General features: G+C 46.8%; 1 protein-coding gene across 5 annotated transcripts in view; it reads left to right on the top strand.

Moving 5' to 3' along the window:
* The window catches only part of Nbea (neurobeachin), a 494560-nt gene extending 491270 nt beyond the window's left edge, over positions 1-3290 (top strand). For all 5 annotated transcript variants that reach the window (XM_005344001.2, XM_026778835.1, XM_026778862.1 and 2 more), the window contains one exon: positions 1496-3290. In XM_005344001.2, the coding sequence (XP_005344058.1) occupies positions 1496-1586 (91 nt within the window). In that variant the 3' untranslated portion in view covers positions 1587-3290. The remainder of the gene's footprint in view (positions 1-1495) is intronic.
* The last annotated feature ends 19127 nt before the right edge of the window (positions 3291-22417 follow it).

Below are 22417 nucleotides of genomic sequence, written 5' to 3'. Positions count from 1 at the left end.
ACACACATACACACATACCACACACACATACACACATACCACACACACACATACACACATACCACACACACACATACACACATACCACACACACACATACACACACATACACATACACACACATACCACACACACATACACACATACCACACACACACACATACACATACCACACACAAACATACACACACATACACACATACCACACACACACACATACACACATACACACACACATACACACATACACACACATACACACACACAAGAAAAAGGCAGTGTGACTTGATGGAGTCTGAGGAATAAAAATTTTTAAGGTAAGCTTATTGTTACCATTGAAGTAGACTAGTAAACAGGTGTGACTTACTTCCTAATTCTTTGTGTATACATGAGTGTTTTTTAGTGTGTTTTAAACATCTTCTCAAGTAGATTAAATATTTGTCCTTCAATTGATTCACATGCGTTTTTGCATATATCTGTTACCAGTATTTAGCAGAAGTGTCCTGCCAAATGCTAAGGGTACATGATAAAGTGACTCATTCCATGACTGTAATCTAATTGAATGGCAGGGGAGCAGGACCAGACCCTGGGAGGAAATGATTGGCGATGTGGGAAGCTGAGGAGGAGCCATTTGTCAGGCTGGGTCACAGTGGGCATCAGCGAACACGTGTAGAGCAACAGTAGTGCAGGAAAGGTTCCATTTTAATCTCATTCTTAATTTTGATTATATGTATGGTGCAATGCAGTGCTACATTGGGACAGTTCATACACAGAAAGTATAACTGGTAGACACCTATTGGGGAAGTATGTTCAGGACACACTTGTCTGAAGATGGTCTGGACTAACAGCTAAGCACTCTGCTCCATCAGGGCAGAATGTCAGGAAACTTGTATGTAGTCAGTTGTAGTGAGCCATCCCAGAGAAAGGAGCCTTTGTTTGTTTAGGAGGCTCAAGTAAGAGGGGACAGAGATTATCTCACCTGTATGTTGACTACAATGACTCAGGATGGATGCACTAAGTCTGGAGGTTTTAATGATACCGCCTGCTGTGTACAATGGCTAAGCTATCTGGAAGACAAAATGAAATTGGTACCTGAGGATTCAGGAAAACTGGCGGCTCATATATCCACCCCCCATATCAGGGTATATGGCAAGTAGATAAGGGATGGAGTGGTTAAGGACACTGAGAAATAAAGGCCAGAATTGTAGAGAAAGCCCGGGCCTGGTCCCAGAGGACTATATGGATAGACCATACATACAACTTCTGGAGGCAGCAGAGCCCACGTCACACTGGAATGTGTGGTTGTATGGGCCTGACTAATGTTCTCTAGCAGGACTCTCCACTAGCTGAGCAGCTCTTGGCAGAATCAAGAAGAAATGCTAGACCTCTCTCAGTTAAGACGTGGGGACTTTTGAGATAAGGCCCGTGTCCAATAGAAAGTGGCAAGTGTTTATTATTTTCCTGTCTCTCTTCACCACCATCTCTGCTCTTACAGGACTCTGATCACTGGCATGGCTTCCGGCAGCATTGTAGCTTTTAATATAGATTTTAATCGGTGGCATTATGAGCATCAGAACAGGTACTGAAGAGAAGCTGCAGAGGCCACGTTCACGTGAGAGCACAAGTGCTCTGTGGAAAGGCCGTATCTCTGGTGGGGACACTCGTCCACATCGGCTCTGTACATCCATCCCACCCAGCAGTCGCCGAACATCATAGTCAGGAGCCATTTCATCCTGTTTTTCCAGGACTGAACACCAGCTGCTGTCAAGCAAGCTCATATCATGTAAATTATCTGAATTAGGAGACGTTTTGGTAATTATTTCATATATTGTCGTTTATTGAGAAAGGTTGTAGGAAGCCTCACAAGAGACTTTTGACAATTCTGAGGAACCTTGTGTCCAGTTGTTACAAGGTTTAAGCTTTGAACTTAACCTGCATCCCATTTCCAGCCTCTTTTCAAGCTGAGAAAAACAAAACCCACGTTTGATACTTTGTACATCATATGCATCTTATTTAAAGGGATACTTTTGTAAAAGTGAAACCTTGTATAAAGAAAGAGCGGCCTTTGTTAATTTACTGTGGAGTTAGAACCCGCATGCTCCCTACTCCCTGAGTTTTGATGGAACTGGTGCATTCAAGCTAGGGAATGGAAAGGACGCAGCTTGTTCAAAAGGGTTGAATTTGGGCTCAATCAGTAATTTTGACATTTTCACCAAAATATGATTTGCTTTTTAGTCTAAATCCATCCCTTCTAAGTAAAGTTTGCTCATATAGCGTTTGGATACTAAGCTATTATTTGCCATTGTTGGTACTTTATACAAAGAAAATTCAGCCCTACCCTTTAGGACCTGAAGATGCAACAGGAAGGGAGCCTGGCGATGAGGGCCTGGTTTCTACTGTGGAAATGGGAGTCATGATCATTAGTCCCAATGCATCAACTTCCCAGCACCTGGACATCTCTCCCCTGGTGTCAGCCACTGGCCCTGTCTCCATGTTGGGAGAGGATGAGGATGCTAACATTTCCCTCCTTGGTTCTCAAATAGCTTAGTTTAATAATTAATGAGTCAGACTTTATTACAACAATAACTGAACTTGTCCCTTTCGTTTCTTGTGAGATTCTCACCTAAAACCACAAGCCTAGCCTAAGGCACTTCATCTTTTACAGTATAGAATGATGGCTCTCAAATAATTTTTTCCATCCATCGTCCCGATCCAGCTATCACCCAGGGGTCTATACATTTTCTTCATGTTTCTTCTTTGTATATTTGGTGACTGTATTGTCATAGATGTACATATCGTGTTGGTAGGGCTATGAGGCATGTTACAGGAATGTAATTTTCTCAGAATTTCACTCACTTGCAGCCATTGATTTCAAAAGATAAAGCAGGATAATGGGTTCTTTGTATTGGCACTTTGCACCAGACACATATCATTATTTATTGCTGTGATTACTTATTTGTCATCCACCTTGTACTAGAACGTTTTAGCACTGAATTATTCCTTCTTCATTGTTGTTTGTATTTATGAAATTCTGAAATTATGGGAAATCAGTGTACTGACTACGTTATCATCACCAGGCTGTGAGCAATATCTTGAGTTTGTAGCTTAGAATTGGGAAGGCACTGAACATCTGGAAGACAAGGTCATTTCATCTTGAGATCATGGTGAAATATTTTGGATATATAAATTCCTTAAGCTATTGTAACCATGTTTTATTGCAAAGATGTAAAATATGCCAGATGTGTGTGAGTTGGAAATCAAAAAAAGAAAAATAAAATATGCAAAGAATTCATATTGCTTCACATGTCACTGGTTAGCTCAGTGACAACATTCCTTACACTGGCCCTTGAATTTGAAAAATCAGCGTTGCCTCATGTGAGGGCCACACATGCAGAACCATGAATAGAGCCCTAATAAAGCAAGCAGTCTTGCTCATTGCCAGGAATGTGGGCACCGGGGTCCACAGGACAGGAACCAAGTGATAAAGGAAATAGCTTCATGAATGAGTATGATCAGATAATGACATTTTTATCTTTTAAAAAAAACACACACACACACACCTTGTTGAGTTCTTCATCAAGCCAGATAACTCAGGCAGGGACTGAGGTCTGGAGGAGCTGAGCAACCGCTGGCCAAAGCAAGGTGGGTGCCAGGCAGGAATGCATTGGCATTCCTGTAATGGAAAGGATAGGGGTAATGGAACCCCAAGAAGGACTGGCCCTCTCTCCATCCTTCTCCAAAGCCAGAAACTTGTCAGCTATCACAGGCTCTGGAGCTCCTTTAGCCCAGCCCATGTGGTAACTGTCAGTTATTCCAGTAAGTCAATCACTGCCTAAAACACCTGGAAACCGCACTCTCCTTCCCAGCACCGTCACCCAAAACTGCTAATTGATGCTGGTCTCTAATCCGACTTCTCTGTGCTGTCCTCTGCTCTGCCTCCTTCAGAACCCTCTCTAAAGTATTGGGAAGAGGATTGTTGAGCTTAAGGAAAGCATCCAGGTGCCTTAAAAAGCATGACATAGGCCGGGCGGTGGTGGCGCACGCCTTTAATCCCAGCACTCGGGAGGCAGAGGCAGGTGGATCTCTGTGAGTTCAAGACCAGCCTGGTCTACAAGAGCTAGTTCCAGGACAGGCTCCAAAGCCACAGAGAAACCCTGTCTCGAAAAAAAAAAAAAAAAAAAAAAAAAGAAAGAAAAAGCATGACATAGGGTCTCAGCCCCCACATGATCAGGTATGTCTTGCCCTTGATTAATTAATGTCCAGGACCTGAGTCCTTCAGAGGGACACAGTTGGCTCAGACACACGTGTGTGTGTGTGCGCGCACACTCACTCTTTCTCTTTTTCCCTCCCCCATCTCTGTTTCTACTTTTCTTTGTGTGTATGTGCATGTGCATGCATACACAAGCTTGGCCACACCCTTGGCCCTTCTGTCCACTTGCAGAGCTGAGGATGTAGCACAGTTGTTCGAGCGCCCTGTATTCATGCACAAGAGCCTAGGTTCAATCCCCAGCATGGAATAAACCAGGTGCAATTAATTCCATGTCATCTGTAATGCTAGTTCTCAGGAGGTCCTGGCAGGAGGATCAGAAGTTCAAGATCATCTTCAGCAACACAGCAAATTCAAGGGCAGGCTGTGCTGCCTGAGGAACTGTCTAAAACCAAAAACAAGCTTCGCATTTGCAACCTCTGAGAAGCCCAGCACCCTTATCCCCAGGGTTCCTCCTCCCTGGAATGCCCAGGCTGCTCCCATCAGCCCATCCCACACCTCATTAAATTGATTTCAACTCGCTTGTCATGCACAGTTTGACGGGCAGAGGTACCCCAAACCCATTCCCATGCAACATTATAATAAAAACAACTTAATTACACAAACTTTAACAAACAGATTCAGCTCTTCTTTGAGGTCAGTGAAGTCAGAGTGCCATTTTAGGTAGTGTGACAACTATTTGTATGAAAGAAACAGCAAAAACAGATGCCCCTGTGTTATAGAAACTGAGTTCTGTAAGCCTAATAACAGCATCTAGAATTGTCTCACCCACTTGTTTAGGTACCACCATGCTAAGAAAGGCCTCAAAAGAATCATATGCCCTGATTAGGAAGAGAGGTAGGATAAGACTGAATAAGTGAATTTATTTATAATCAGCACCCTAAATGTCACTCAGTGGAAGGCCATTTCTACTGTCTTCTGTGCTAATTTGCAAACTAATTACCCCACCCTCAAAAAGCCATCTTTAGGATATCATACCTTAGCATGATATTTCTGCCCTTCCTGGAGTTGAGTTTGGGATGACAGCTCTTGGATACACAAATCATCTGCAGTGTGAATACTGACTGTCCCTGGGATGCAATATAAACCAGCACAAGCTTATCTGTACAGGAAATTGCATGGTGGTCACTTGTGGGGTGGCCCTGTGTTGCTTTACCAATACTCCAGTGTGTCCCTGTCATAAAACTCTGCTGAAAACTGTTGTAACACACCTGACACTTGGCTCCTTCCTGGGGCCATAGGCTTCTGGGGCATTGGGATTCTAATCTTACAGCCTCAGGGCAGTATTTGGGATTGGACAAATTTCTCAGCAATGCACTGACAGACGTGGTAGCTGAAAAGAAACAGGTGATTTCAGAGCCCCAGGCAAAAATGACAAAGTTCAGTGGGATGATCAGGAGCCCACAAACTTTCTATAGCCCAGCACCCCAGCCTCCCATGGCCTTCTCCCACTATGCACTGTGGTACCCAAAAGTCTGATGCTCTGTTACTATGCAAATCCTGGACTCTTTGCCCATCTCAAAAATACCACTGTTGAGGTGTTCTGATTACTGCTTTTAAACAGAGTCTGCACAGTCGTTGGAAGAAGACAGTACTGATGGATGATTTGGATGAGAGCTTCTTTAATTAGGATGTAAAGGCAGAATCCAAAACCTGGAGGCCTTCCTTTGTAAATAACTCATTACTCCCCTCGTCAGTTAGGATGGGGGCATAATGATAGCTCTGGCAAGGATTATATCAAGCATCAAAACACAGTGTGTGCCTGGGTAGAGTCTCTGGCTCCAAGGCACTCCACACCACCCCACAGTGTCTTTTCATTGTCCAACATCCTTTCCTTGTCTTAACTGCTGTGTTTTCACTGGGCGCAGTGAGCTTTTATTCCTATCAAGACATCTGTGGAGACTTCCAGTCACAGCATTTAGTCTCAGGGATGGACGTCTTAAACTCAGGCCTTGCCAACCAGGACACTCTGTTCCTGCTGCCTTGGTGATAACATCTCTGGCTAAAGGTGGCATATGGCCTGAGAGGGATTTATCAGAGCTGGTTCTTGATTTCTTTTATTATTATTATTATTATTATTATTATTATTATTATTATTATTATTATTTGGGAATCTCACACCAGGCAACCAATCGTGCTCACCTCCCAGTCTTCCCATGTCTAGGTGGCATGTCCTCTCCCACGTGGCACCCCACACACACGAAAGAAAAAAAAGTCCATTTGTGTTGTCCATATACTCACTGGAACATGGTCAAATTTCTAGTGGCCAGCCCCCCCCAACACACACACACAAAGGAAAGTGAGTCTTCCTCTGCCTACATCTACCCCAGAAGCCATCAATGAGGAGAGCCATGCAATGGCCAGAGAAGCGTGGGACCAGCTTTCCCTCCAGAGGCTGGGACAGTTTGCCTCTGTCTTTGGCATTGACATGGCCTCAGGTGGCTACACATGCCACTGACATCAGCATGGCACCCCAAGGCCACAAAGCCTGAGGACATCATCAAGGCCTCAGGCAGCAGCACAGACCACATCCTTCTTCGTGGATCTCAGGTTTCATCGAAGCCTGGGCATCAGCATGGACCATAGACACCAACATGGTCTCTGCTGACATCTCAAACCAGGGTGGTCTTTCCAGAAAATCCAATCCAGAAAATGAACCTTTTCTCATCTTCAGCCTCCGTTGTTGCCCAGAGCCAGGGGAAGCCTGCTGCCTGAGCAGGTTCAGAGGTAAGAGTATGCATCTTCATAAGCTCCAGGGTATTGTACACTGTCCTGCAGTCCTGCTCTGTTTTTCCTATCTTTCCCATCTCTCCATCACATACTTGCTTACTGTAGTGGTTGGTGCCCATTCACCCTAGGCTGCAGGACCAGGCAATGCTTGGATGGCTTCCCTTAATTTTTTAATTGTATCCCGGAGTGAGAAGGCAAAGTTACCTTGCTCTTCTAGAGTCTCTGGCCTGTCATTAAACAGTCAGAGTTTGTTAGCAGCCTTGTCCACATCACACAGAGGACACATGCTGCAGATGAGCGTGAAGCCATGGGAAATGCCAGCTAGGAGTCCAGGAGACACAAGTTGCCCCCAGTCACGCAGATGTCACAGTTCTGGAATGTTCACTCTCCTAGTTAGCTTCAGCTGTCAAGTTGAGGCAGCCCAGAGTTGTTAGCGAGAATCTCAACTGGGGGTTTGCCTGGGTCGAGCTGGCCTGTGGGCATGTCTGCGGGGCATTTTCCTGATTGCTGTTTGATATAGGAGGACCCATGCACTGCAGGAAGTATCCTCTCTCCATCCTGAGAAAGAATAGCTACTTTGGGACACAGGTAGTGACTTGGTCCTGAAAGGACCATTAGGGTGCCAGAATTCCATTCTGGGTGTTGGGTTGTGTCTCAGAGCTGAGTGTGCCAAAAGGAGGGATTCTCTGAAAATGTCACTGAGCAGCCTTGTCTGTGTGTGCTGTACTCACACGTCAATAAAAATGTGCACTTTGAAGAGTAAAAAATAGACCCCATCTCACCAGCTCATGACCACTGAATGTGCAGGCTCCACCCAATGGGTTCCTGGCGCTCTCCCATTCCTGTCCTCCGCAGTGGTTTGGGGATCTGTGTATTGGCTGCCCTGTGCCAGTAGACACGTTTCTCCTAATAGCAGCCTGGCTTCAATGCATGCTTTTCTAGGACATTAACCCTCTATCACCTAAGTGGGTATAGACATGTGTGTGCTTTCTCTCACACACATACGTACACACGCACATGCACACATCTGAACACACACAAACTTTTAAAAGTAAGCTCTTAAAGCTTCAGACTCTCCAGTGAGTTTTGGACATGTCCCAGCCCTTGAACAAGCCCCTGGGAACTCAATGTTCGTATGATAACTTACAGTTATACAACCCTTTGGGTTTGCAAATCATGTGACTTCCTCCAGAACTCTGTCAACTGCATCCTCAGAGATGCCCCAGGAAGGTGGGAGAAGTTGTCCCAAACCACAGAGTTAATAAAAAGGGAGTTGGTATTCAAGCCCAACTTCCAGGACCCTGGTTAACCAAGCATTTACCTACTCATTTACCAAGGCTCAAAAAGCAATACCAGCAAAACATAGCACTTCAGCCTGCTGAGTGTTTGGAACTCAAGGCCAAAAAAGATCTCAGAAGCCACCTGAGAACCAATGGATAGCTGATCTTCTAACCTCCTGCCTCTCATCCTTCCTCCCCTCTGAAGCTAGTCATAGATATCAAGGTTTTCTTGCCCACAGGAGGTTCTAGAAACTAGAGCCTCTTTCCCAAAACAAGTTAGTCTTCCTGAAACTTACCCCCACCCTAGCATTCTGAGTAAGAGCTGGCTGTCTTAGTTGCTGTACTATTGCTATAAAGAGACACCATGACCAAGGCAACTCATAAAAGAAAGCATTTAATTGGGAGCTTGCTTACAGTTTCAGAGGTTTGGTCCATCATCATCATGGCCAGGAGCATGACAGCAGGGACCATGGCAGCTGGCAGTAGCTAAGAGTTACATGCTGACACGTAGGCCAAGAGAGAGACTGCTCAGTGTGGGCTTTTGAAACCTCAAGGAGTCCCCTCCCCCACCCATATTTCCACCAAGAAAGCCACACCTCTTAATCCTTTTCAAATAGTGACACTTCCTGATGACTAAACATTCAACTATATGAGCCTATGGGGCCATTCTTATTTAAACCCCTACACTGGCCATAAAGAAATAGCCTGGCGACTTTCTCTGATTATTAAGAGTCTTCCTTCTTCCAGAAGGAGTTTGGTGCCATGGCCTAGAGAAGAAGTGCTACAAACGAGAGGCACAGAAGAGCCAAAGATAAGTCAGCCTGCCTTTCCTCAATGCCTGTGACATTAGACCAGTACAGTCCCATCGATTACACAGCTAATTCAAGACAAATATAGAAGACCGAGTCCCTGGCAGGCAGGGAAGCTTGGATACTCTTAGCAAATATTAGCCAGCATTGTGAGCAGGCCTTTGTGTGTTCGTGTGTTGGTTTGTTGGTATTGGTTGGGTTTTGCTTGGAGAAATGGGACAGCATTAGCTCTCTCAGTAGAGGTGAGGTGGGAACACAAGGCTTACAGGCAAGCATGTAGACTTCACACAACACACCTACACCCAGGGACTGTCAGAGAGCAGAGGAGAACAGTGACAGTGACAGAGACACAGTCTGGTGTCACTGCTGTCTGTGAACATCAGACGAACATTGAGCACAATCACGGTGAGATGGAGAGGTTGTTGACAGACAGACCTCACAGCTTTGGTGACTATCATCCTAACCTCCTAGTAGCCCAGAGTTGGCAGTATCATTCCAGTCATTCTTATGACAGATGTGAGACCCAGAGAAGTCAGGTGTCTTCTTCAATGACACAGAAATTATTAGTACACATGGGGCACTCAGCTTTCCGGTGCTGAGGAGAAGAAACGCTGAGGATGTGCCTAGCACAGCGAGATCCAACCCGAGCAATGGCTGCCACCAAACCCAGGGCTGCCAGAAGGTTATTAACAACAGGAAAGCTAAACTTCCCTTCACACTGGCTTCGTGCGCGGAAAGAGCAAGGCCCTCATTGGAAATGAAAAAACGTCTACAGAAATGTCACAGTCTACCCCTGCCCACACTCATGAGATGTTGGAAGTCCTATGCCAGGGCTTCAACAGCAAGCATTTTCCTGAACACTTGCAGAAAAAAAAATAATAAAAGCAAATTTGTGTCTGAGAAAAATAGACTCCGGGTCTTCAAACGTGTCTCATGGTTAAATTTGCATAAATATTCTCCCTCCCTGCCCCTCTTCCCCTCTCTTTCTAGAAGATCTGGAAGCATCAGCAGCAAGGATCACCTAAGATGTCAGAATTGCCCAAAGCAAAATGTGTTTAACATGTTTTAAATTTGAATATATTTACATATTTTGAAGTGTTATTGGATATTTCTAAGCAATTTAGGGTGGAGGGGAAGAAGCATGGATGTGGAAGGACAGTGCTTTATTTTAAAAAGACAAAGCAAATTTTAAAGATAACCAAATCTGGTTTCTTGAAATCAAAAGAGCTACTAGTAAGACCTGAAAGTGGAATATGTTACACAGGTTAGACTCAGCTGCAGAAAGAATCAGTGAAGGGAAATTTAAGTTTTAGGAAATTGTCTAGAATGTAGGACAGAAAGCAGAAAAGCAGGAAAGTCAGAAGAAAGAATCTTCTACATATGTTTAGTTTGAGTTCAAAAATAGACAGAAAGTAATATTCTAGTATTCAGAGATGGGGGTAAAATATTTAGGTCTTCAGAACAAGAAGCAAAATTTATAAGCGAATTAATACATACAACAGAACATTTTCATCTTAGTTTTTCAAGTTAGTTCATTTTTCCATCATGCTTCTGGAATGCCAGAAATCAATCTTTCGTCCAACTCTTTCGCTCCTAAAAGAATTTTAAAAAGGGGGGAGGGGATTGAGGAACTAATGTATGTCTTTCATAAAAAGAGAGCAGAATTTCCTTCTGCAGAAGTCACTACACACACCGCCCCTTCCCCTCCCAGCAGAGAGGCATCAGGTGGTGTCAGGAATGTTAAGTGACACTTTTCTGGAAAGCATTGCACGCTAAAACTCTTTCCCTCTTCGACTTATTATCCCAACTCACAATTAGAAATCAAGAAAATTCTAGAAAGAGAATATGATGTGTGTGCACGTGTGCGTGTGCACGCACACGCATGTGTGACACACACACACACACTTTATGTTCTGGCTTTTGTTCTCAGAAGGTCATGGAGTAGGGGGTTGGGTGGGGGGCCAGGCAGGACCAGAGACGAAATTAGACCTGTGTTTACACAGCTCTTCTCATTGGCCAGGACATAGTTTCTGAAAGTTTGTAAACTAGCCTTCCAATTTAAATTGAATAAGTAGGTGCAGCTGAGTAAATGGAGAGCCCCGGGTCTGCAGCCATGTGTTTCCACTTTAAAATTACGTTGATGGGGAACAGAGGGGGCTAGAAATGAACAGGGAGAGATAGAAGACAGGCTCTTTAAAGGGAAAATGTGAGAAAACCAAGAGTCAAAGCACAAGTCCTGGGGGGCCGAGGGGGGAGCAGGGGGCAGCATTCATACTACAAGAACAGTCTGGAGAGGGCTGCCTCCTCAGACCTGCCTGAGATCTGAGGGTGAATGGGGGAACTACCCCTGGGAAAAAGACTCTGAACACCCAGAAGCCTGGTACTGAGACAGTGTCAGCTGGGAGTCTCCCCATAGCCCCCCTTAAAGAACAACAGACTGCTACCTGGCAAAGACTGTGGTTTCTTCTGTAGCCGCTTGTCAATCAGCTGTCCCCAGTCCAGAATCTTTACTGAAGACCCTCTCTCCGATGCTCCAGATCACACCTGTATTTAGAGACTTAGAGTCACTGGGTTAAGACGGGGTTACTGGAATCTGAAGGAGACTTAGCGGGACACAGTAGAGAAGAAATGAGAAATGGGTTCCCCAGTGATGGCCATTTCCTGTTTCCGGAAGACATTGCAAGAAGCAACCAGGAAGGTACCGAGGCAGGCATCAAAGCAGGACCAATAAGGGTAAGTGGGGAGGATCCAGGGACCTTATAAAATACTCTTCTGTGTGCAGCCTTAGGCCTGCCCCATCTTTAAGGGATTAAGACATTGCTTTCTCTTTCTTGGGACTTGGTTTCCTGTCTTCCTTCTACATTCAAAAGAGTTAGTCTATGCCAGGGTTCAACCTCCTAGGGCCAAAGGAGTAGGGTGCTTTGGTCTGTTATGACTGGAAGGCGATTTCTCCCAGGGGAACCAGGCTGGGGTCTTAGGCCAGCATTCCTAAGTCAAGAAACTGGGTAAATGTGGACCCCAAAGAACTGCTCTTCCCAAAGCTGGCATCAGGGATGTGCAAGCCTCTGCCCCTGGCTTACACACACACACACACCACAGCACCCCATCTCTTTCTCTCTGTTTCTCAAACCATTCTAGCATGCAGGCCAAGCAGAGTGTAGGAAAGCTGGTACCGACCCCCCACCCCAGGAACCTTAGCTATTGTCTAGTGCCCACAGGGCAGGGCAAAGGCTTCCTTCACACAAGCCCTGGCTTGCCTAACACTGGGTGCTCCAGGCCCTCGACCTGATGGGGTTGCAGGGAAGAAATGGTGAGGACAATGACTCTAAGCTGTGGGCGGGGCCAGTAGAAGGCTTCTCTGAACCTGCCAACGGCCCTGGGTTCCACCCCAGTCCTGCCAGTCAGGAGAGGAAATAGAGAGGGCCAGTATATCTGGTGCCAGTAACAGCTGGAGACAAAGAAGGCCCACCCTGCCTGCCAGGGAGGCTGCAAATGAGGACACCGTTGGGTCTTAATGTCCGCTCCTTCTACGTTCTACCTGCCACACCTACATCTTTTTCTTTTTCTTTTTCTTTTTTTTTTTTTGGTTTTTCGAGACAGGGTTTCTCTGTGGCACATCTTTTTCTTCAGTGCTTTCTCCTGGTTGCCTGCTTTTGGTCCTGCCCCATGGCCCTGGGTACCCCCACTTCTGTTTTCGCTTTCCAGTTGCTATGATGTTAATAGACCAAGGGGAAAGAACGTTCCGTAGTCTCTAGAACTATCATGCTTGCTTACTGGGAATTACAGTTACGGGGTAGCAAAGAGTCACAGAGAACAAATATTCTCAAGAGGAATCCTCCCCGCTCCCTTCACGACTGCTAATAAGGAAGGAATGCATACAGCTACCAACACCTATGCTGGAAAGATCTCCCGAGGCTATCCAGAGAGCCAGACTAAGATGTGGAAGGTTTTATCTCACATACGGCAAAAGGCTCCCTTAGACTGTGCCCTCACCCACTGCGATATGTTTGATCCGGGGGCCTTACGGAGAGCCTTGCTGTTTTCCACACTGGCTTGGTCTGAATATAAACAAGAGAATAAAAAGCAGCCTTTAGTGGGAAATACCAACCACGCAGAAAGACTTCACGGCTGGGAGCAGATCCTGGCGTAGGGAAAGAAATTCGATGTGCCGGTTCCTCGCTGGATAAAGCTCCATGGGCTGTTGCTCACAGCTTCTGTCAAGTGTTGTTAATAAAGGAAGCGTTTACAGGGCAGCTTCTGGAAGCAAGGGAGGGATGGGCAGAGCAGAAGCCATAGGCTGCTGTTAGCTCGGGGCAGGGCTAAGCCCAGGGCTTCGGAAGCCAAACTGCCCGCTGTGGACACCTGGTGTGGTTCTAGGTCTAGGATCTTGGTTAGGAGGGAGTGTGTAGCATCTACCTCCCCTGCTTCTGGTCTTGCTTTTCACCCAGGGTGCCACCTTCTTGGCCTGTCATTGGCCTGGCACCAACAGTCAGGGGATTTCTGGAGCTCTCAGGAGATTATTATTATTCTAGTGGTCAAGGGCGTCCTTGTAGATGTCTGCCCCTTGCCCCACCGGCCCTTTTGTTTTGATTATCTTTGTGTCAACTTAACACAAGCTAGAGAAAAAAGGACTTCAGTTGAGAAAATGTTCCCACCAGTTTGGCCTGTGATGGCCCTGAAAACCTGGCTGTGTTCCTTCACAGGCTGGCCTGGGATCACTCTCCTTAGGACCACCTCCCACCCTCCTCTCTGCTTTCCCATCTGCCATTTTCCTTCCAGATCACCCTGTTTATCATCAGGAAGAAAACAATGAGGCCACATGTAACTTCAAAGAGCAGCAAGAGGCTCCTGTTTCAAAACTGCAGGGGCCTCTGCCTTGGGCTTAGCTTTGTGTTTCTGGCTCCCCTCAGCTCTGGGGAATTCTAGGGGGTCAAGGTGAGGCCCTGTATGGACCTCATCTGCAATGGCGCGGGACTGATGGGAACTTCATGCGTGTTCCTGCTCGGCAGAAGACCCAGAGTCAAGAGTGTAAAGGGGCATGGGACTGAAATCTGGCCCAACAGTACTGCCCCCCCCCATAAAGGGATATGCTATAAAATGATCCTTCGGTGCACTGTGAAGATATGGTGCTCTCTTCTCTTTGCTAATAAAAAACCGATTGACCGATGGCTAGGCAGACTTTTCAGGGCAAAGAAAATGCAGGGAAGAAGAAGGGCAGAGTTAGAGAAGACGCCATGAAACTCAGAGCAAGCAGAATGGGAAATACATCCATGAGACACAGGAGCCTCAGGGCCACACTGAGATGAATGGAAATGGGTTCATTTAAGTTACGAGTCAGCTAAAATCAAGCCGAAGGTATCGGCCGAACATTTATAATTAAAATTAAGTCTCTGTGTGGTTGCTTGGGGAGTGGTTGGCAGAACAGAAGAGTCTGCCTACAGGGGTGGGATTTGTAGGATACCCTGAAGCCAAGTGGCCACAGGTTTTTTTTTTCTGCACGGATGTGCTCTGAAGTTGAGAAACAACCGATCAGCTGACGTCCATTTCACCCTTTAGCCAAACCCACAAGAGCATCATTCCCGGACCACCCACCAGGAGCTAGTGAATGAAAGGTCACCTCCCACCTGCTGCGTCAAAAATGGGGAGCTCCTAAGTTTGGCTCATTCGACCTCACCTAACGACGACAGGAAGGCACAGTTCCTAGTTCCCAACTGAACCCCAAATATGTTCTTTTCACTCCTGTCTCCGAGGACATTCTCCCACCGTATTAACCCCCCCACACACACACACACATACACACCTTGTTTAACATCCAAGCCATTTTAGCCTCTACTGCTCACATGCCGCGGAACCTGTGGGGACAGCAAAGCGCGAAGATTGGGCCCCATGCCGCCTAAGCCACTCGGTCACTGGTTGTGCCTCTCTGAACACGTCACTAAGAGTTGGGATGAAATGGGACCGTCACCGTGCAGATTAACTGTGGAAATAAAGTGCCCGGTGTGAAATCAGATGCTCAGATGAACACCTGACCTTTCTCCTCTGTGCCCTCAGATTCACACAGGTAGACGAGCAGGGGTCATGGTCAGAGAGAGCCTTGGAGAAATGACACCTAGAGATATCTGTGCAGCTCCTCATCCTGTGTCTCTCATGCTCTCACAGCCCACCGCTACATCCCACACCCAGGGAGGCTGGCTGGCGAACACCCTAGCACGGGCATCTCTGAAACCTGAAGTTCCCCTTGCTGGTGCCCAGGTTACACCAGATAGCCACATCATCGTGAGATAATTTTCCTTCCCTCTTTATTTCCTCCCCCTCCCCCTTTGCTTCAGAGACAAATGGAAAAATAATTTGATCTCCTTGATTCTGTTCGCTCTTGGTTTTCTCCCCCTTCGCACCGAGTCCCGCCCCTGATAAATGAGAACACATGTGTTGAAATCCTGGCCTTCACCCCTGGACTTATTCCCCCTCCTCCGCTGGGGGGGGGGGGTTCCTTTCCAGACTCAGAACTGAATTTCTCACAACAGGAAGAACGCTGCTTCTCTCTAAAAATTTGGGAGGGGGCGGGAAGGGATTCCCAATTATACCAATTCAGAGATACAGCTTTGCCCTTTAATCTAGAAGGTTCCTCTAGATGGGGGCACGCAGCAGACTCGACACAGTTGCTTCTGCCAAGTCAGCGCTGATTCATTGTGCGGGAAGCCAAAGGGTGACACATGCATATCTGGGACATTACCAGGGGTGAAGATTTCGTCCAGGCCTGACCGGAGGCGCTCCTGCCTCCTGACGGACTCACACGTGGACACTTCCAGGGGTGTTTTGGTGTTCATTTTTTCCTTTTAAGACTGGTGCTCTGTCTAATCCCTTCACACAAAGGCTAAATTTCCTGGAAACTACATTTCAAATGTTGAAACGTGATTGCCATTGTCCTTTAGTATCCTGCTCTCCAGGTGAACAAATTTACCTCTTTCCTTTGAAAAAGCAACCCACAGCGACAAACACTGCAGACACTGAGCTTTGGAGTGGAGCATCTCCTGTAGCTGGCATCCGAACTGAAAGGCATACCCAAGAATCCCTATAAACTTCCGTACACTTCAATTTAAAACCGCCTTACGAGAGGGATACATTCAGCCATTGCTGCCAGGCGACTCTCTGTTTACATGGCCTTTGTTTATGTATATCCGTGTTAATAAAAAAGAAAAAGAAAAAAGAAATCCTCTACTTAACAGATGCACTCAAGCGCCTCCTTAGAAACTAATTTCCTTCCTATCACAAGAGCTTTCTGGGAAGAAATAAAAGCGGAGAGCGGGGTTGGCAGCCCTCCATCGCGTGGCCGTTTATTGTCATGGAATGCAACAGGAGAGGGCTCCTGCTAGTTCGTTTTGATTTCGGTGTGTAAATCTGCTCTCACCTACAGCTTGACCACATGACGGTGCAGACACACACACTAAACTGATTATTTCAGTCTGAGCTATGTGTAGACAGTGCACTCTAAATTGCACATAAAAATGTTCTCCTAAACCATACCACCTGCCTGCGCAAAGATCATTTTCTTTCATAAAGACAGGCTCTAATATGTTTCTGAGATGCTGGCCTCCAGGCTCGCAAAGATTGTCTCTCTGCAGGAGCTTGTTTGGGGCTGTGGCTTCTCTTGGCTGCCTGGTTTCCTTTCCAAAGAGAGAGAAAGGGATGCCGCTTGGCACGATGGTGCCTCAGCCTCTTGCTCAGGAGATTATCTGTCTCATCCCCTCCCATGGAAAGGCTGTCCTGCAACAGGGTGGGTGGGTGAGTGGAATCCTGGGGAGAGTGTGACACACACACAAAAACAGACAATACAAACCTTCACAGCCCAGGAAAGGGAATTAAATGAAAACAGGGTATGTGTGTGGAGTGGGGCACTAGAGAAGAGGAAAACTCTGGGGAGGAAGGTCAAACTAATGTGACTTCACCTAGTTAGAAAAGGTCAGAGCTGACTTTTCATTAGCCATCTGTCTTCCAAGAGAAGACTCAGGTACTGTAGGGGTGCAGCGTAAGATTTTCTCTCTGAGCTGTACATTCAGAACAAAGGGGTGCCCCCCAACCTTGACTGAAGGCTGGGCTTGAAAGTGGCTCCTGTCTCCTGGTTTGGGGTTACCTGATAAAAATCTGAAATTCACCCCCTTGGGCTCTCATGGACGTGTGTGTGTGTGTGTGTGTGTGTGTGTGTGTGTGTGTGTGTGTGTGTATGCTTGCACAGGGGCAGGGTGTGATTTCCCATTAGATTTTATCTTGACCCTTCTCACTTTGAATCCCTCTATTCTCTGAGTTTCGCAACACCACTCTTTCTCTATTAATTCTTCATCTCCCTTGCAAATTCTTCCCTTTGGTCCCATGACCATTGATGTTTATGTGGCAGCTAGACTGTGCTACAAAGCACCCAGATATCTGGTCATAAATCATTCTGAAGTATGTGCGAGGGTCTGTATGAAATGAATCCTGGGATCAGCACGCCAAGTGTAGGAGGAGGCCCCACCCCTAGGTGGATGTCACCCCATTCTTAAGGAGAGATCTGTTTTGTCTGCCCTATGGTCTTCAACCTGGGCTGTCAGTCTTCCCTGCTTTTGCATTTGGCCTGAACACCAATAGCCTTCCTTGCTCCTCGGGTCTCTAGACTACAGACTGAGACTTTTTGGCTTCCATCATCACAAAACAATCTTTTTTGCTCTTTTTCTTGTGCTTAAGACAGAACCTAGGGCTCATACAAGCAGATCATATAATACACCCAATCAGAGAAAATTCTTTTTTTATAACATGTATTTAGGTTGTGTGTGTATGTGTGTGTGTATGTATGTGTATGTATGAATGTGTGTGTGAATGTGTATGTATGTGTATGTGAATGTGTGAATGTGTGTATGTGTGTGTGAATGTGTGTGTATGTGTGTATATGTGTGTGTGAATGTGTGTATGTGTGTGTGTCTGTGTGTGAATGTATGTACACTCAGCATACGGTACATGTGTGAAGGTCAGAAGACTAAATGCCATTACAGTGTCCTTCTGAGAAAGGCAGGAAACTTGACAAAAACTGGGTTAGCCTCCCATTGCTTTGACAGAATTCTTGAGACAAGTAGCTTCAAAGGAAAAAAAAATATTGGCCCACGGTTTGAGGTGTCAGGCCAAGGTCAGCTGACTATCGTGCTGGGGCCTGTGGTAGGGGCACAGATCATGGCAGGGGGTACATGGCAGAGAAGAGCTGCTTACCTCAGTGGTGTCGGGAAAAGGGGAGATCGGAGAAGACAGAAATACTGCAACCTTGTGGTGATGCACAGATTAGTGGAGATGGGTTAAATTCATATGTAAGAGTTAGCCAATAAGAAGCTAGAGCTAATGGGCCAAGCAGTGGTTTAATCAATACAATTTTTGTGTGATTACTTTGGGGCTAAGCAGCCGGGAACTAACTAGCGGCCTCCTGACAACAAAACTCAGAGATCACCAATCCTGGGGTGAGGTTGAGCCAAGGACACCCTGTCCCTGCCTTCTAAGGGCTGCAGTCAGTCACACCATAGCTCTTTTTATCTTGTAAAACTGAAATCCCACTAAACACTAACTTCTCATTTTCCCTCCCTTCAGCCTCTGGTAAACAGCATTTGACTTTCTTCCTCTATAAATGTGAATTCTAAAAAGCAGTCGACATCAGTTACCTAGCTGTTCCTTTTCCTTCTGTAGCTCTAATGCGCCACTAAACATAATGGCCTCAAAGCCCATCCATGGTGAAACATAGTCTAACCGCCTTCCTCTTCGAAGTCAAGCAATATTCCACTGTAGGTGTCTGCTACATTTCCTTTATCCATCTAATGGATACTTGAGTTAGTGTTATTTTATTTTAAAATATGATTAGCCATACAAAGGTTAAATCATAGGCCATGGTTTCATAGCGACTGAACTGATAGCCTGGCTCTCCCTCTCTTTGTTCCGGGTCTTGGACCGGCCCATTTGTGGATGAGAGGGATAATTTCATTAGCACCATTGTCAGCATATGGTGTTATCCAGTAAGGAAGAGCCACCACACCTAGTTTTCTCATGATGGATGCTGTTGAATTCTGGTGTCAGATGGCACACTCCCAGCCCCACCACTTACTGCTGGTGTCACCTTGGGATGACAGAATACCTCAGATCCACATTTTCTCATCTGTCACAAAATCCTCAGAAGACACAAAGATGACATGAGTTTCTCTGTGATGGGCAGGGGCCAGGCAGACACCAGACTCCACATGGTGACGCTAACAAGAACGCAGGAGACACTACTCTCTAGGTATGCACGCCACGGTCACCACATCACTTGGTCCTTCTCCTCACAAGTGCACACTGTTCCAGCTGAGTTTTAGGTGTTCTGGTGAGCTTTAGAGAGATTAAAGGATGTGCCTGAGGTCCCAAGTCCCTCAGCTAATTGGAGGGAAGCCAGCGCTGACCCCTGGAGCTCTGCTGTGATCCTTTTGGCAGGAGGAGATGACCATGGGTCAAGGCCAGACCCTGGAGAGTGCCCCTTTCCATGTTCTGTATCTCATGGGGATTTGGGGCTGGAGGGAGGTCCCTATTGAAAACCTACCTTGTTGATAGGTTTCCTAAATAGGGTAGGAAAGGGGAAAGTGAGATATGAAAGTAAATGGAATCAAGAGCGAATTTGAGATGAGGGTTGATGGGATTTGGACCAATCTAATTCAGAAGAGCCTCAATTTCAGATTCTTTAAAAAATCTTGAATTAAACATACCTATGTGAAATCTCCAGCTCGGACTGTTCAGGATCCCACCCTCAGGGAACAACAGGCCCCTCCCCTGGAGTTGCCTCAGTCCAGGCTCCACCCCCAGGGGGCATTCCTTGGCCCCTGAAAAGGCCCACCATTGGTGACTCCACCCCCAGAGGTCATTAAAAGCCCCCACGTTGTAGGTTCCCCTCGCGATCTTCTTGACTTCCACAGGGTGCCACCCAGGAGTGCTTTGCTCACAATAAGCCTGGATTTATTAATTTGGTTTGATTGACATATTACATCAGCAGTGGCAGATTCCCAATAACCAGGTATTCAATGAAACAATATGAACTCACCTGACAGTCTTATATGGAACACACACGTAGGGACACAAACACATATTCATAACTATGCCAGTGAAAACAACCCTTGTGTGTAAACATTGCACAAGGGGTAGAGTGTGCAAGCTCAGGAGAGCACCTTTGTTTATTTAAGGAGATTCAAACCAAGAAAGCCCTGTCTGTGGAAATCTAAGGGGCGGGTCTGGAAGGGAGTCACCAATCTGATCCTTGCCTGTCACCCTCTTCTCTTCATATCTGTCATTCCCTGTTAGCTACTCATTTCCTGGTTTTCCCACAATCCTCAGTGCAGACTCCATTTCCCTCCACTCTATAGACAGTATTTTCTGTCCGTCTCTCCTGAAGGGTCACAATGACAACCCTCCCTCCCTGGTTTTAAAAAGTTGAGTCTCCAGGCTCGTTCATCAGACCTCCTGAAGGGAGCAACCAACAGTCAGCTGACAACCTTTCAAAGCTAGGGAGAGTCTGAGATTAAGTAATGCCCCTTCCCCCCACAGTCCCCCCCAACTATTAAGTAGCTTAATTTTCTTCCAGGGTCAGCTGACTGCTGTCCTCTGCTGCTCCCCTTCTGGGCACCAGCAGTGGATGGGATCAGGAGGCTTGGCCAGCCGGAGGGCACTGATAAGATTTGGTGAGAGAGGAAAATGAATAGCTAAAGATATAGGAGGAGAAAAAACTGAAAGTCCAGATGGAAGATGGGACCTTAAGAGAAAATTCCCATGAGACGGAAGGAGGAGGCTGAGCAGAGCAGTGGTCAGCAGATGCCAGGTAGGTGAGGTGGTGTCTAGGGGCGACAACGTTATCTTTGGAGCAGAAGATGTGGTTCTGCTGGGTGGTGGGGGATGCAGGCGGATAGCTTCTCACTGGATGGTTTTCAGAGACTATGGAGGAAAGTCTGACTGTGAAGTAATGAGTTTCTGGACTTTTCTCCAGTGGCCCCAAGCAGTCCATGGGAAAGAACAGAGGAGGCAGAGAAGTGGCTGTCTCCGTGGGTGGGGTGAGGGGAAGCCGCCATATAGGATGGTTGAGATAAGGAGTTGTGGGCTGGGGACAGGCCGGGAGATCCTGGATGGGACGTCATGGAGTCAGGCTTGTGACCAGCAAGTGGGAGGCTAGTGGGGGAATCTGCGGACCACATCTGAACCAGACACAGTCTAGGTGTGGGCGTGAATGACTGAATTTCTGCTGATGCCAGCAGGGGCAGAGGAAGTGGGAGACCAACCCAGGACACAAGATGGGGAGGCCTCACCACAGAGAGCACGGCTGATGCTGGCTGAAGTAACACCACCTGATGTCCAGGGTCAGAACAACAGATACTATCCCAGGGGAGGAGAATAGTAGGTCACGTGGGGACAGGCACAGAAGGAAGCCGGGAAAAGAGCCCAAGGGCTAGCTGGGGAGAAGGGGAAGGCATAAGACTTTGCTATTTCAGTAGCAAACTTTGAGAAAAGCAATGTTCCCCTGTGGCTCAGCTTAATCTGGTGACCCCACTTCACAAGAATCCATGAAACAAAACTTCCTCCACCTCAGACATAGTAGAAGGAGTGGCCAGTGGTATCTGTGGCTATGAAGGAGCACAAATATCATCAAAGACATAAGAGCCAGGGGTACTTTAGAATCCATGGGATGTCCCTTCTGGACAGTGGGCTCATGGAAGATGCTGATGCCAGGCCTGCGAAGTTCTTGGGAATGGATATAAAAATGGTGAGCACCCAAGAAAGAAACGGGGACAGCACTTCGTGGGAAAGGGGGGCAGCTACTGAGAGGTGTCAAATGGTTTCACATCTCTAGCCCCGACTCTGCTCTCAGTAAACCACTTACCAGACAAAAAAAGTATCTCATAGCTCGGGACAGTACCACCGTGCGCTATTGTACAGGGTTTGGTCCTTCCTCGTTATTTGGCTGCAGTACCGGTGCGCTACTGGCCTTTTCCTCTCCTGCTCACTGTGGGGACCCTTTTGCTCCAGAAATGTAGTCAGATCCATCTGAGGACCTTGTCTGAACCCTCCTCCGTGATATTGCCTGAGCTCTGATGGTGTGAGATGCCCAGCACAGCTCTCTCAGAGGGCAGTCATGTCCTTGTTGGGATGTGCCCCTGTGTACAGGCCTAGTCCCTATGCCTTTTAGCATCTAAGTACACGTCCATATTGTTGTACTAAATCTGCTGGCCTTCCTGTCACCTGGGTACCCTGTCCCTTTAAGAGACAAGCCCCACCCACTCTCAATCTCCCCCTTCCTGCAGAGGCAAGCAGAT

Source organism: Microtus ochrogaster, chromosome 1 (assembly GCF_000317375.1).
Source record: "Microtus ochrogaster isolate Prairie Vole_2 chromosome 1, MicOch1.0, whole genome shotgun sequence".
Lineage (NCBI taxonomy): Eukaryota > Metazoa > Chordata > Mammalia > Rodentia > Cricetidae > Microtus > Microtus ochrogaster.
Note: the sequence above shows the minus strand (reverse complement) of the source record. Positions and strands in the feature narration are given on the sequence as shown.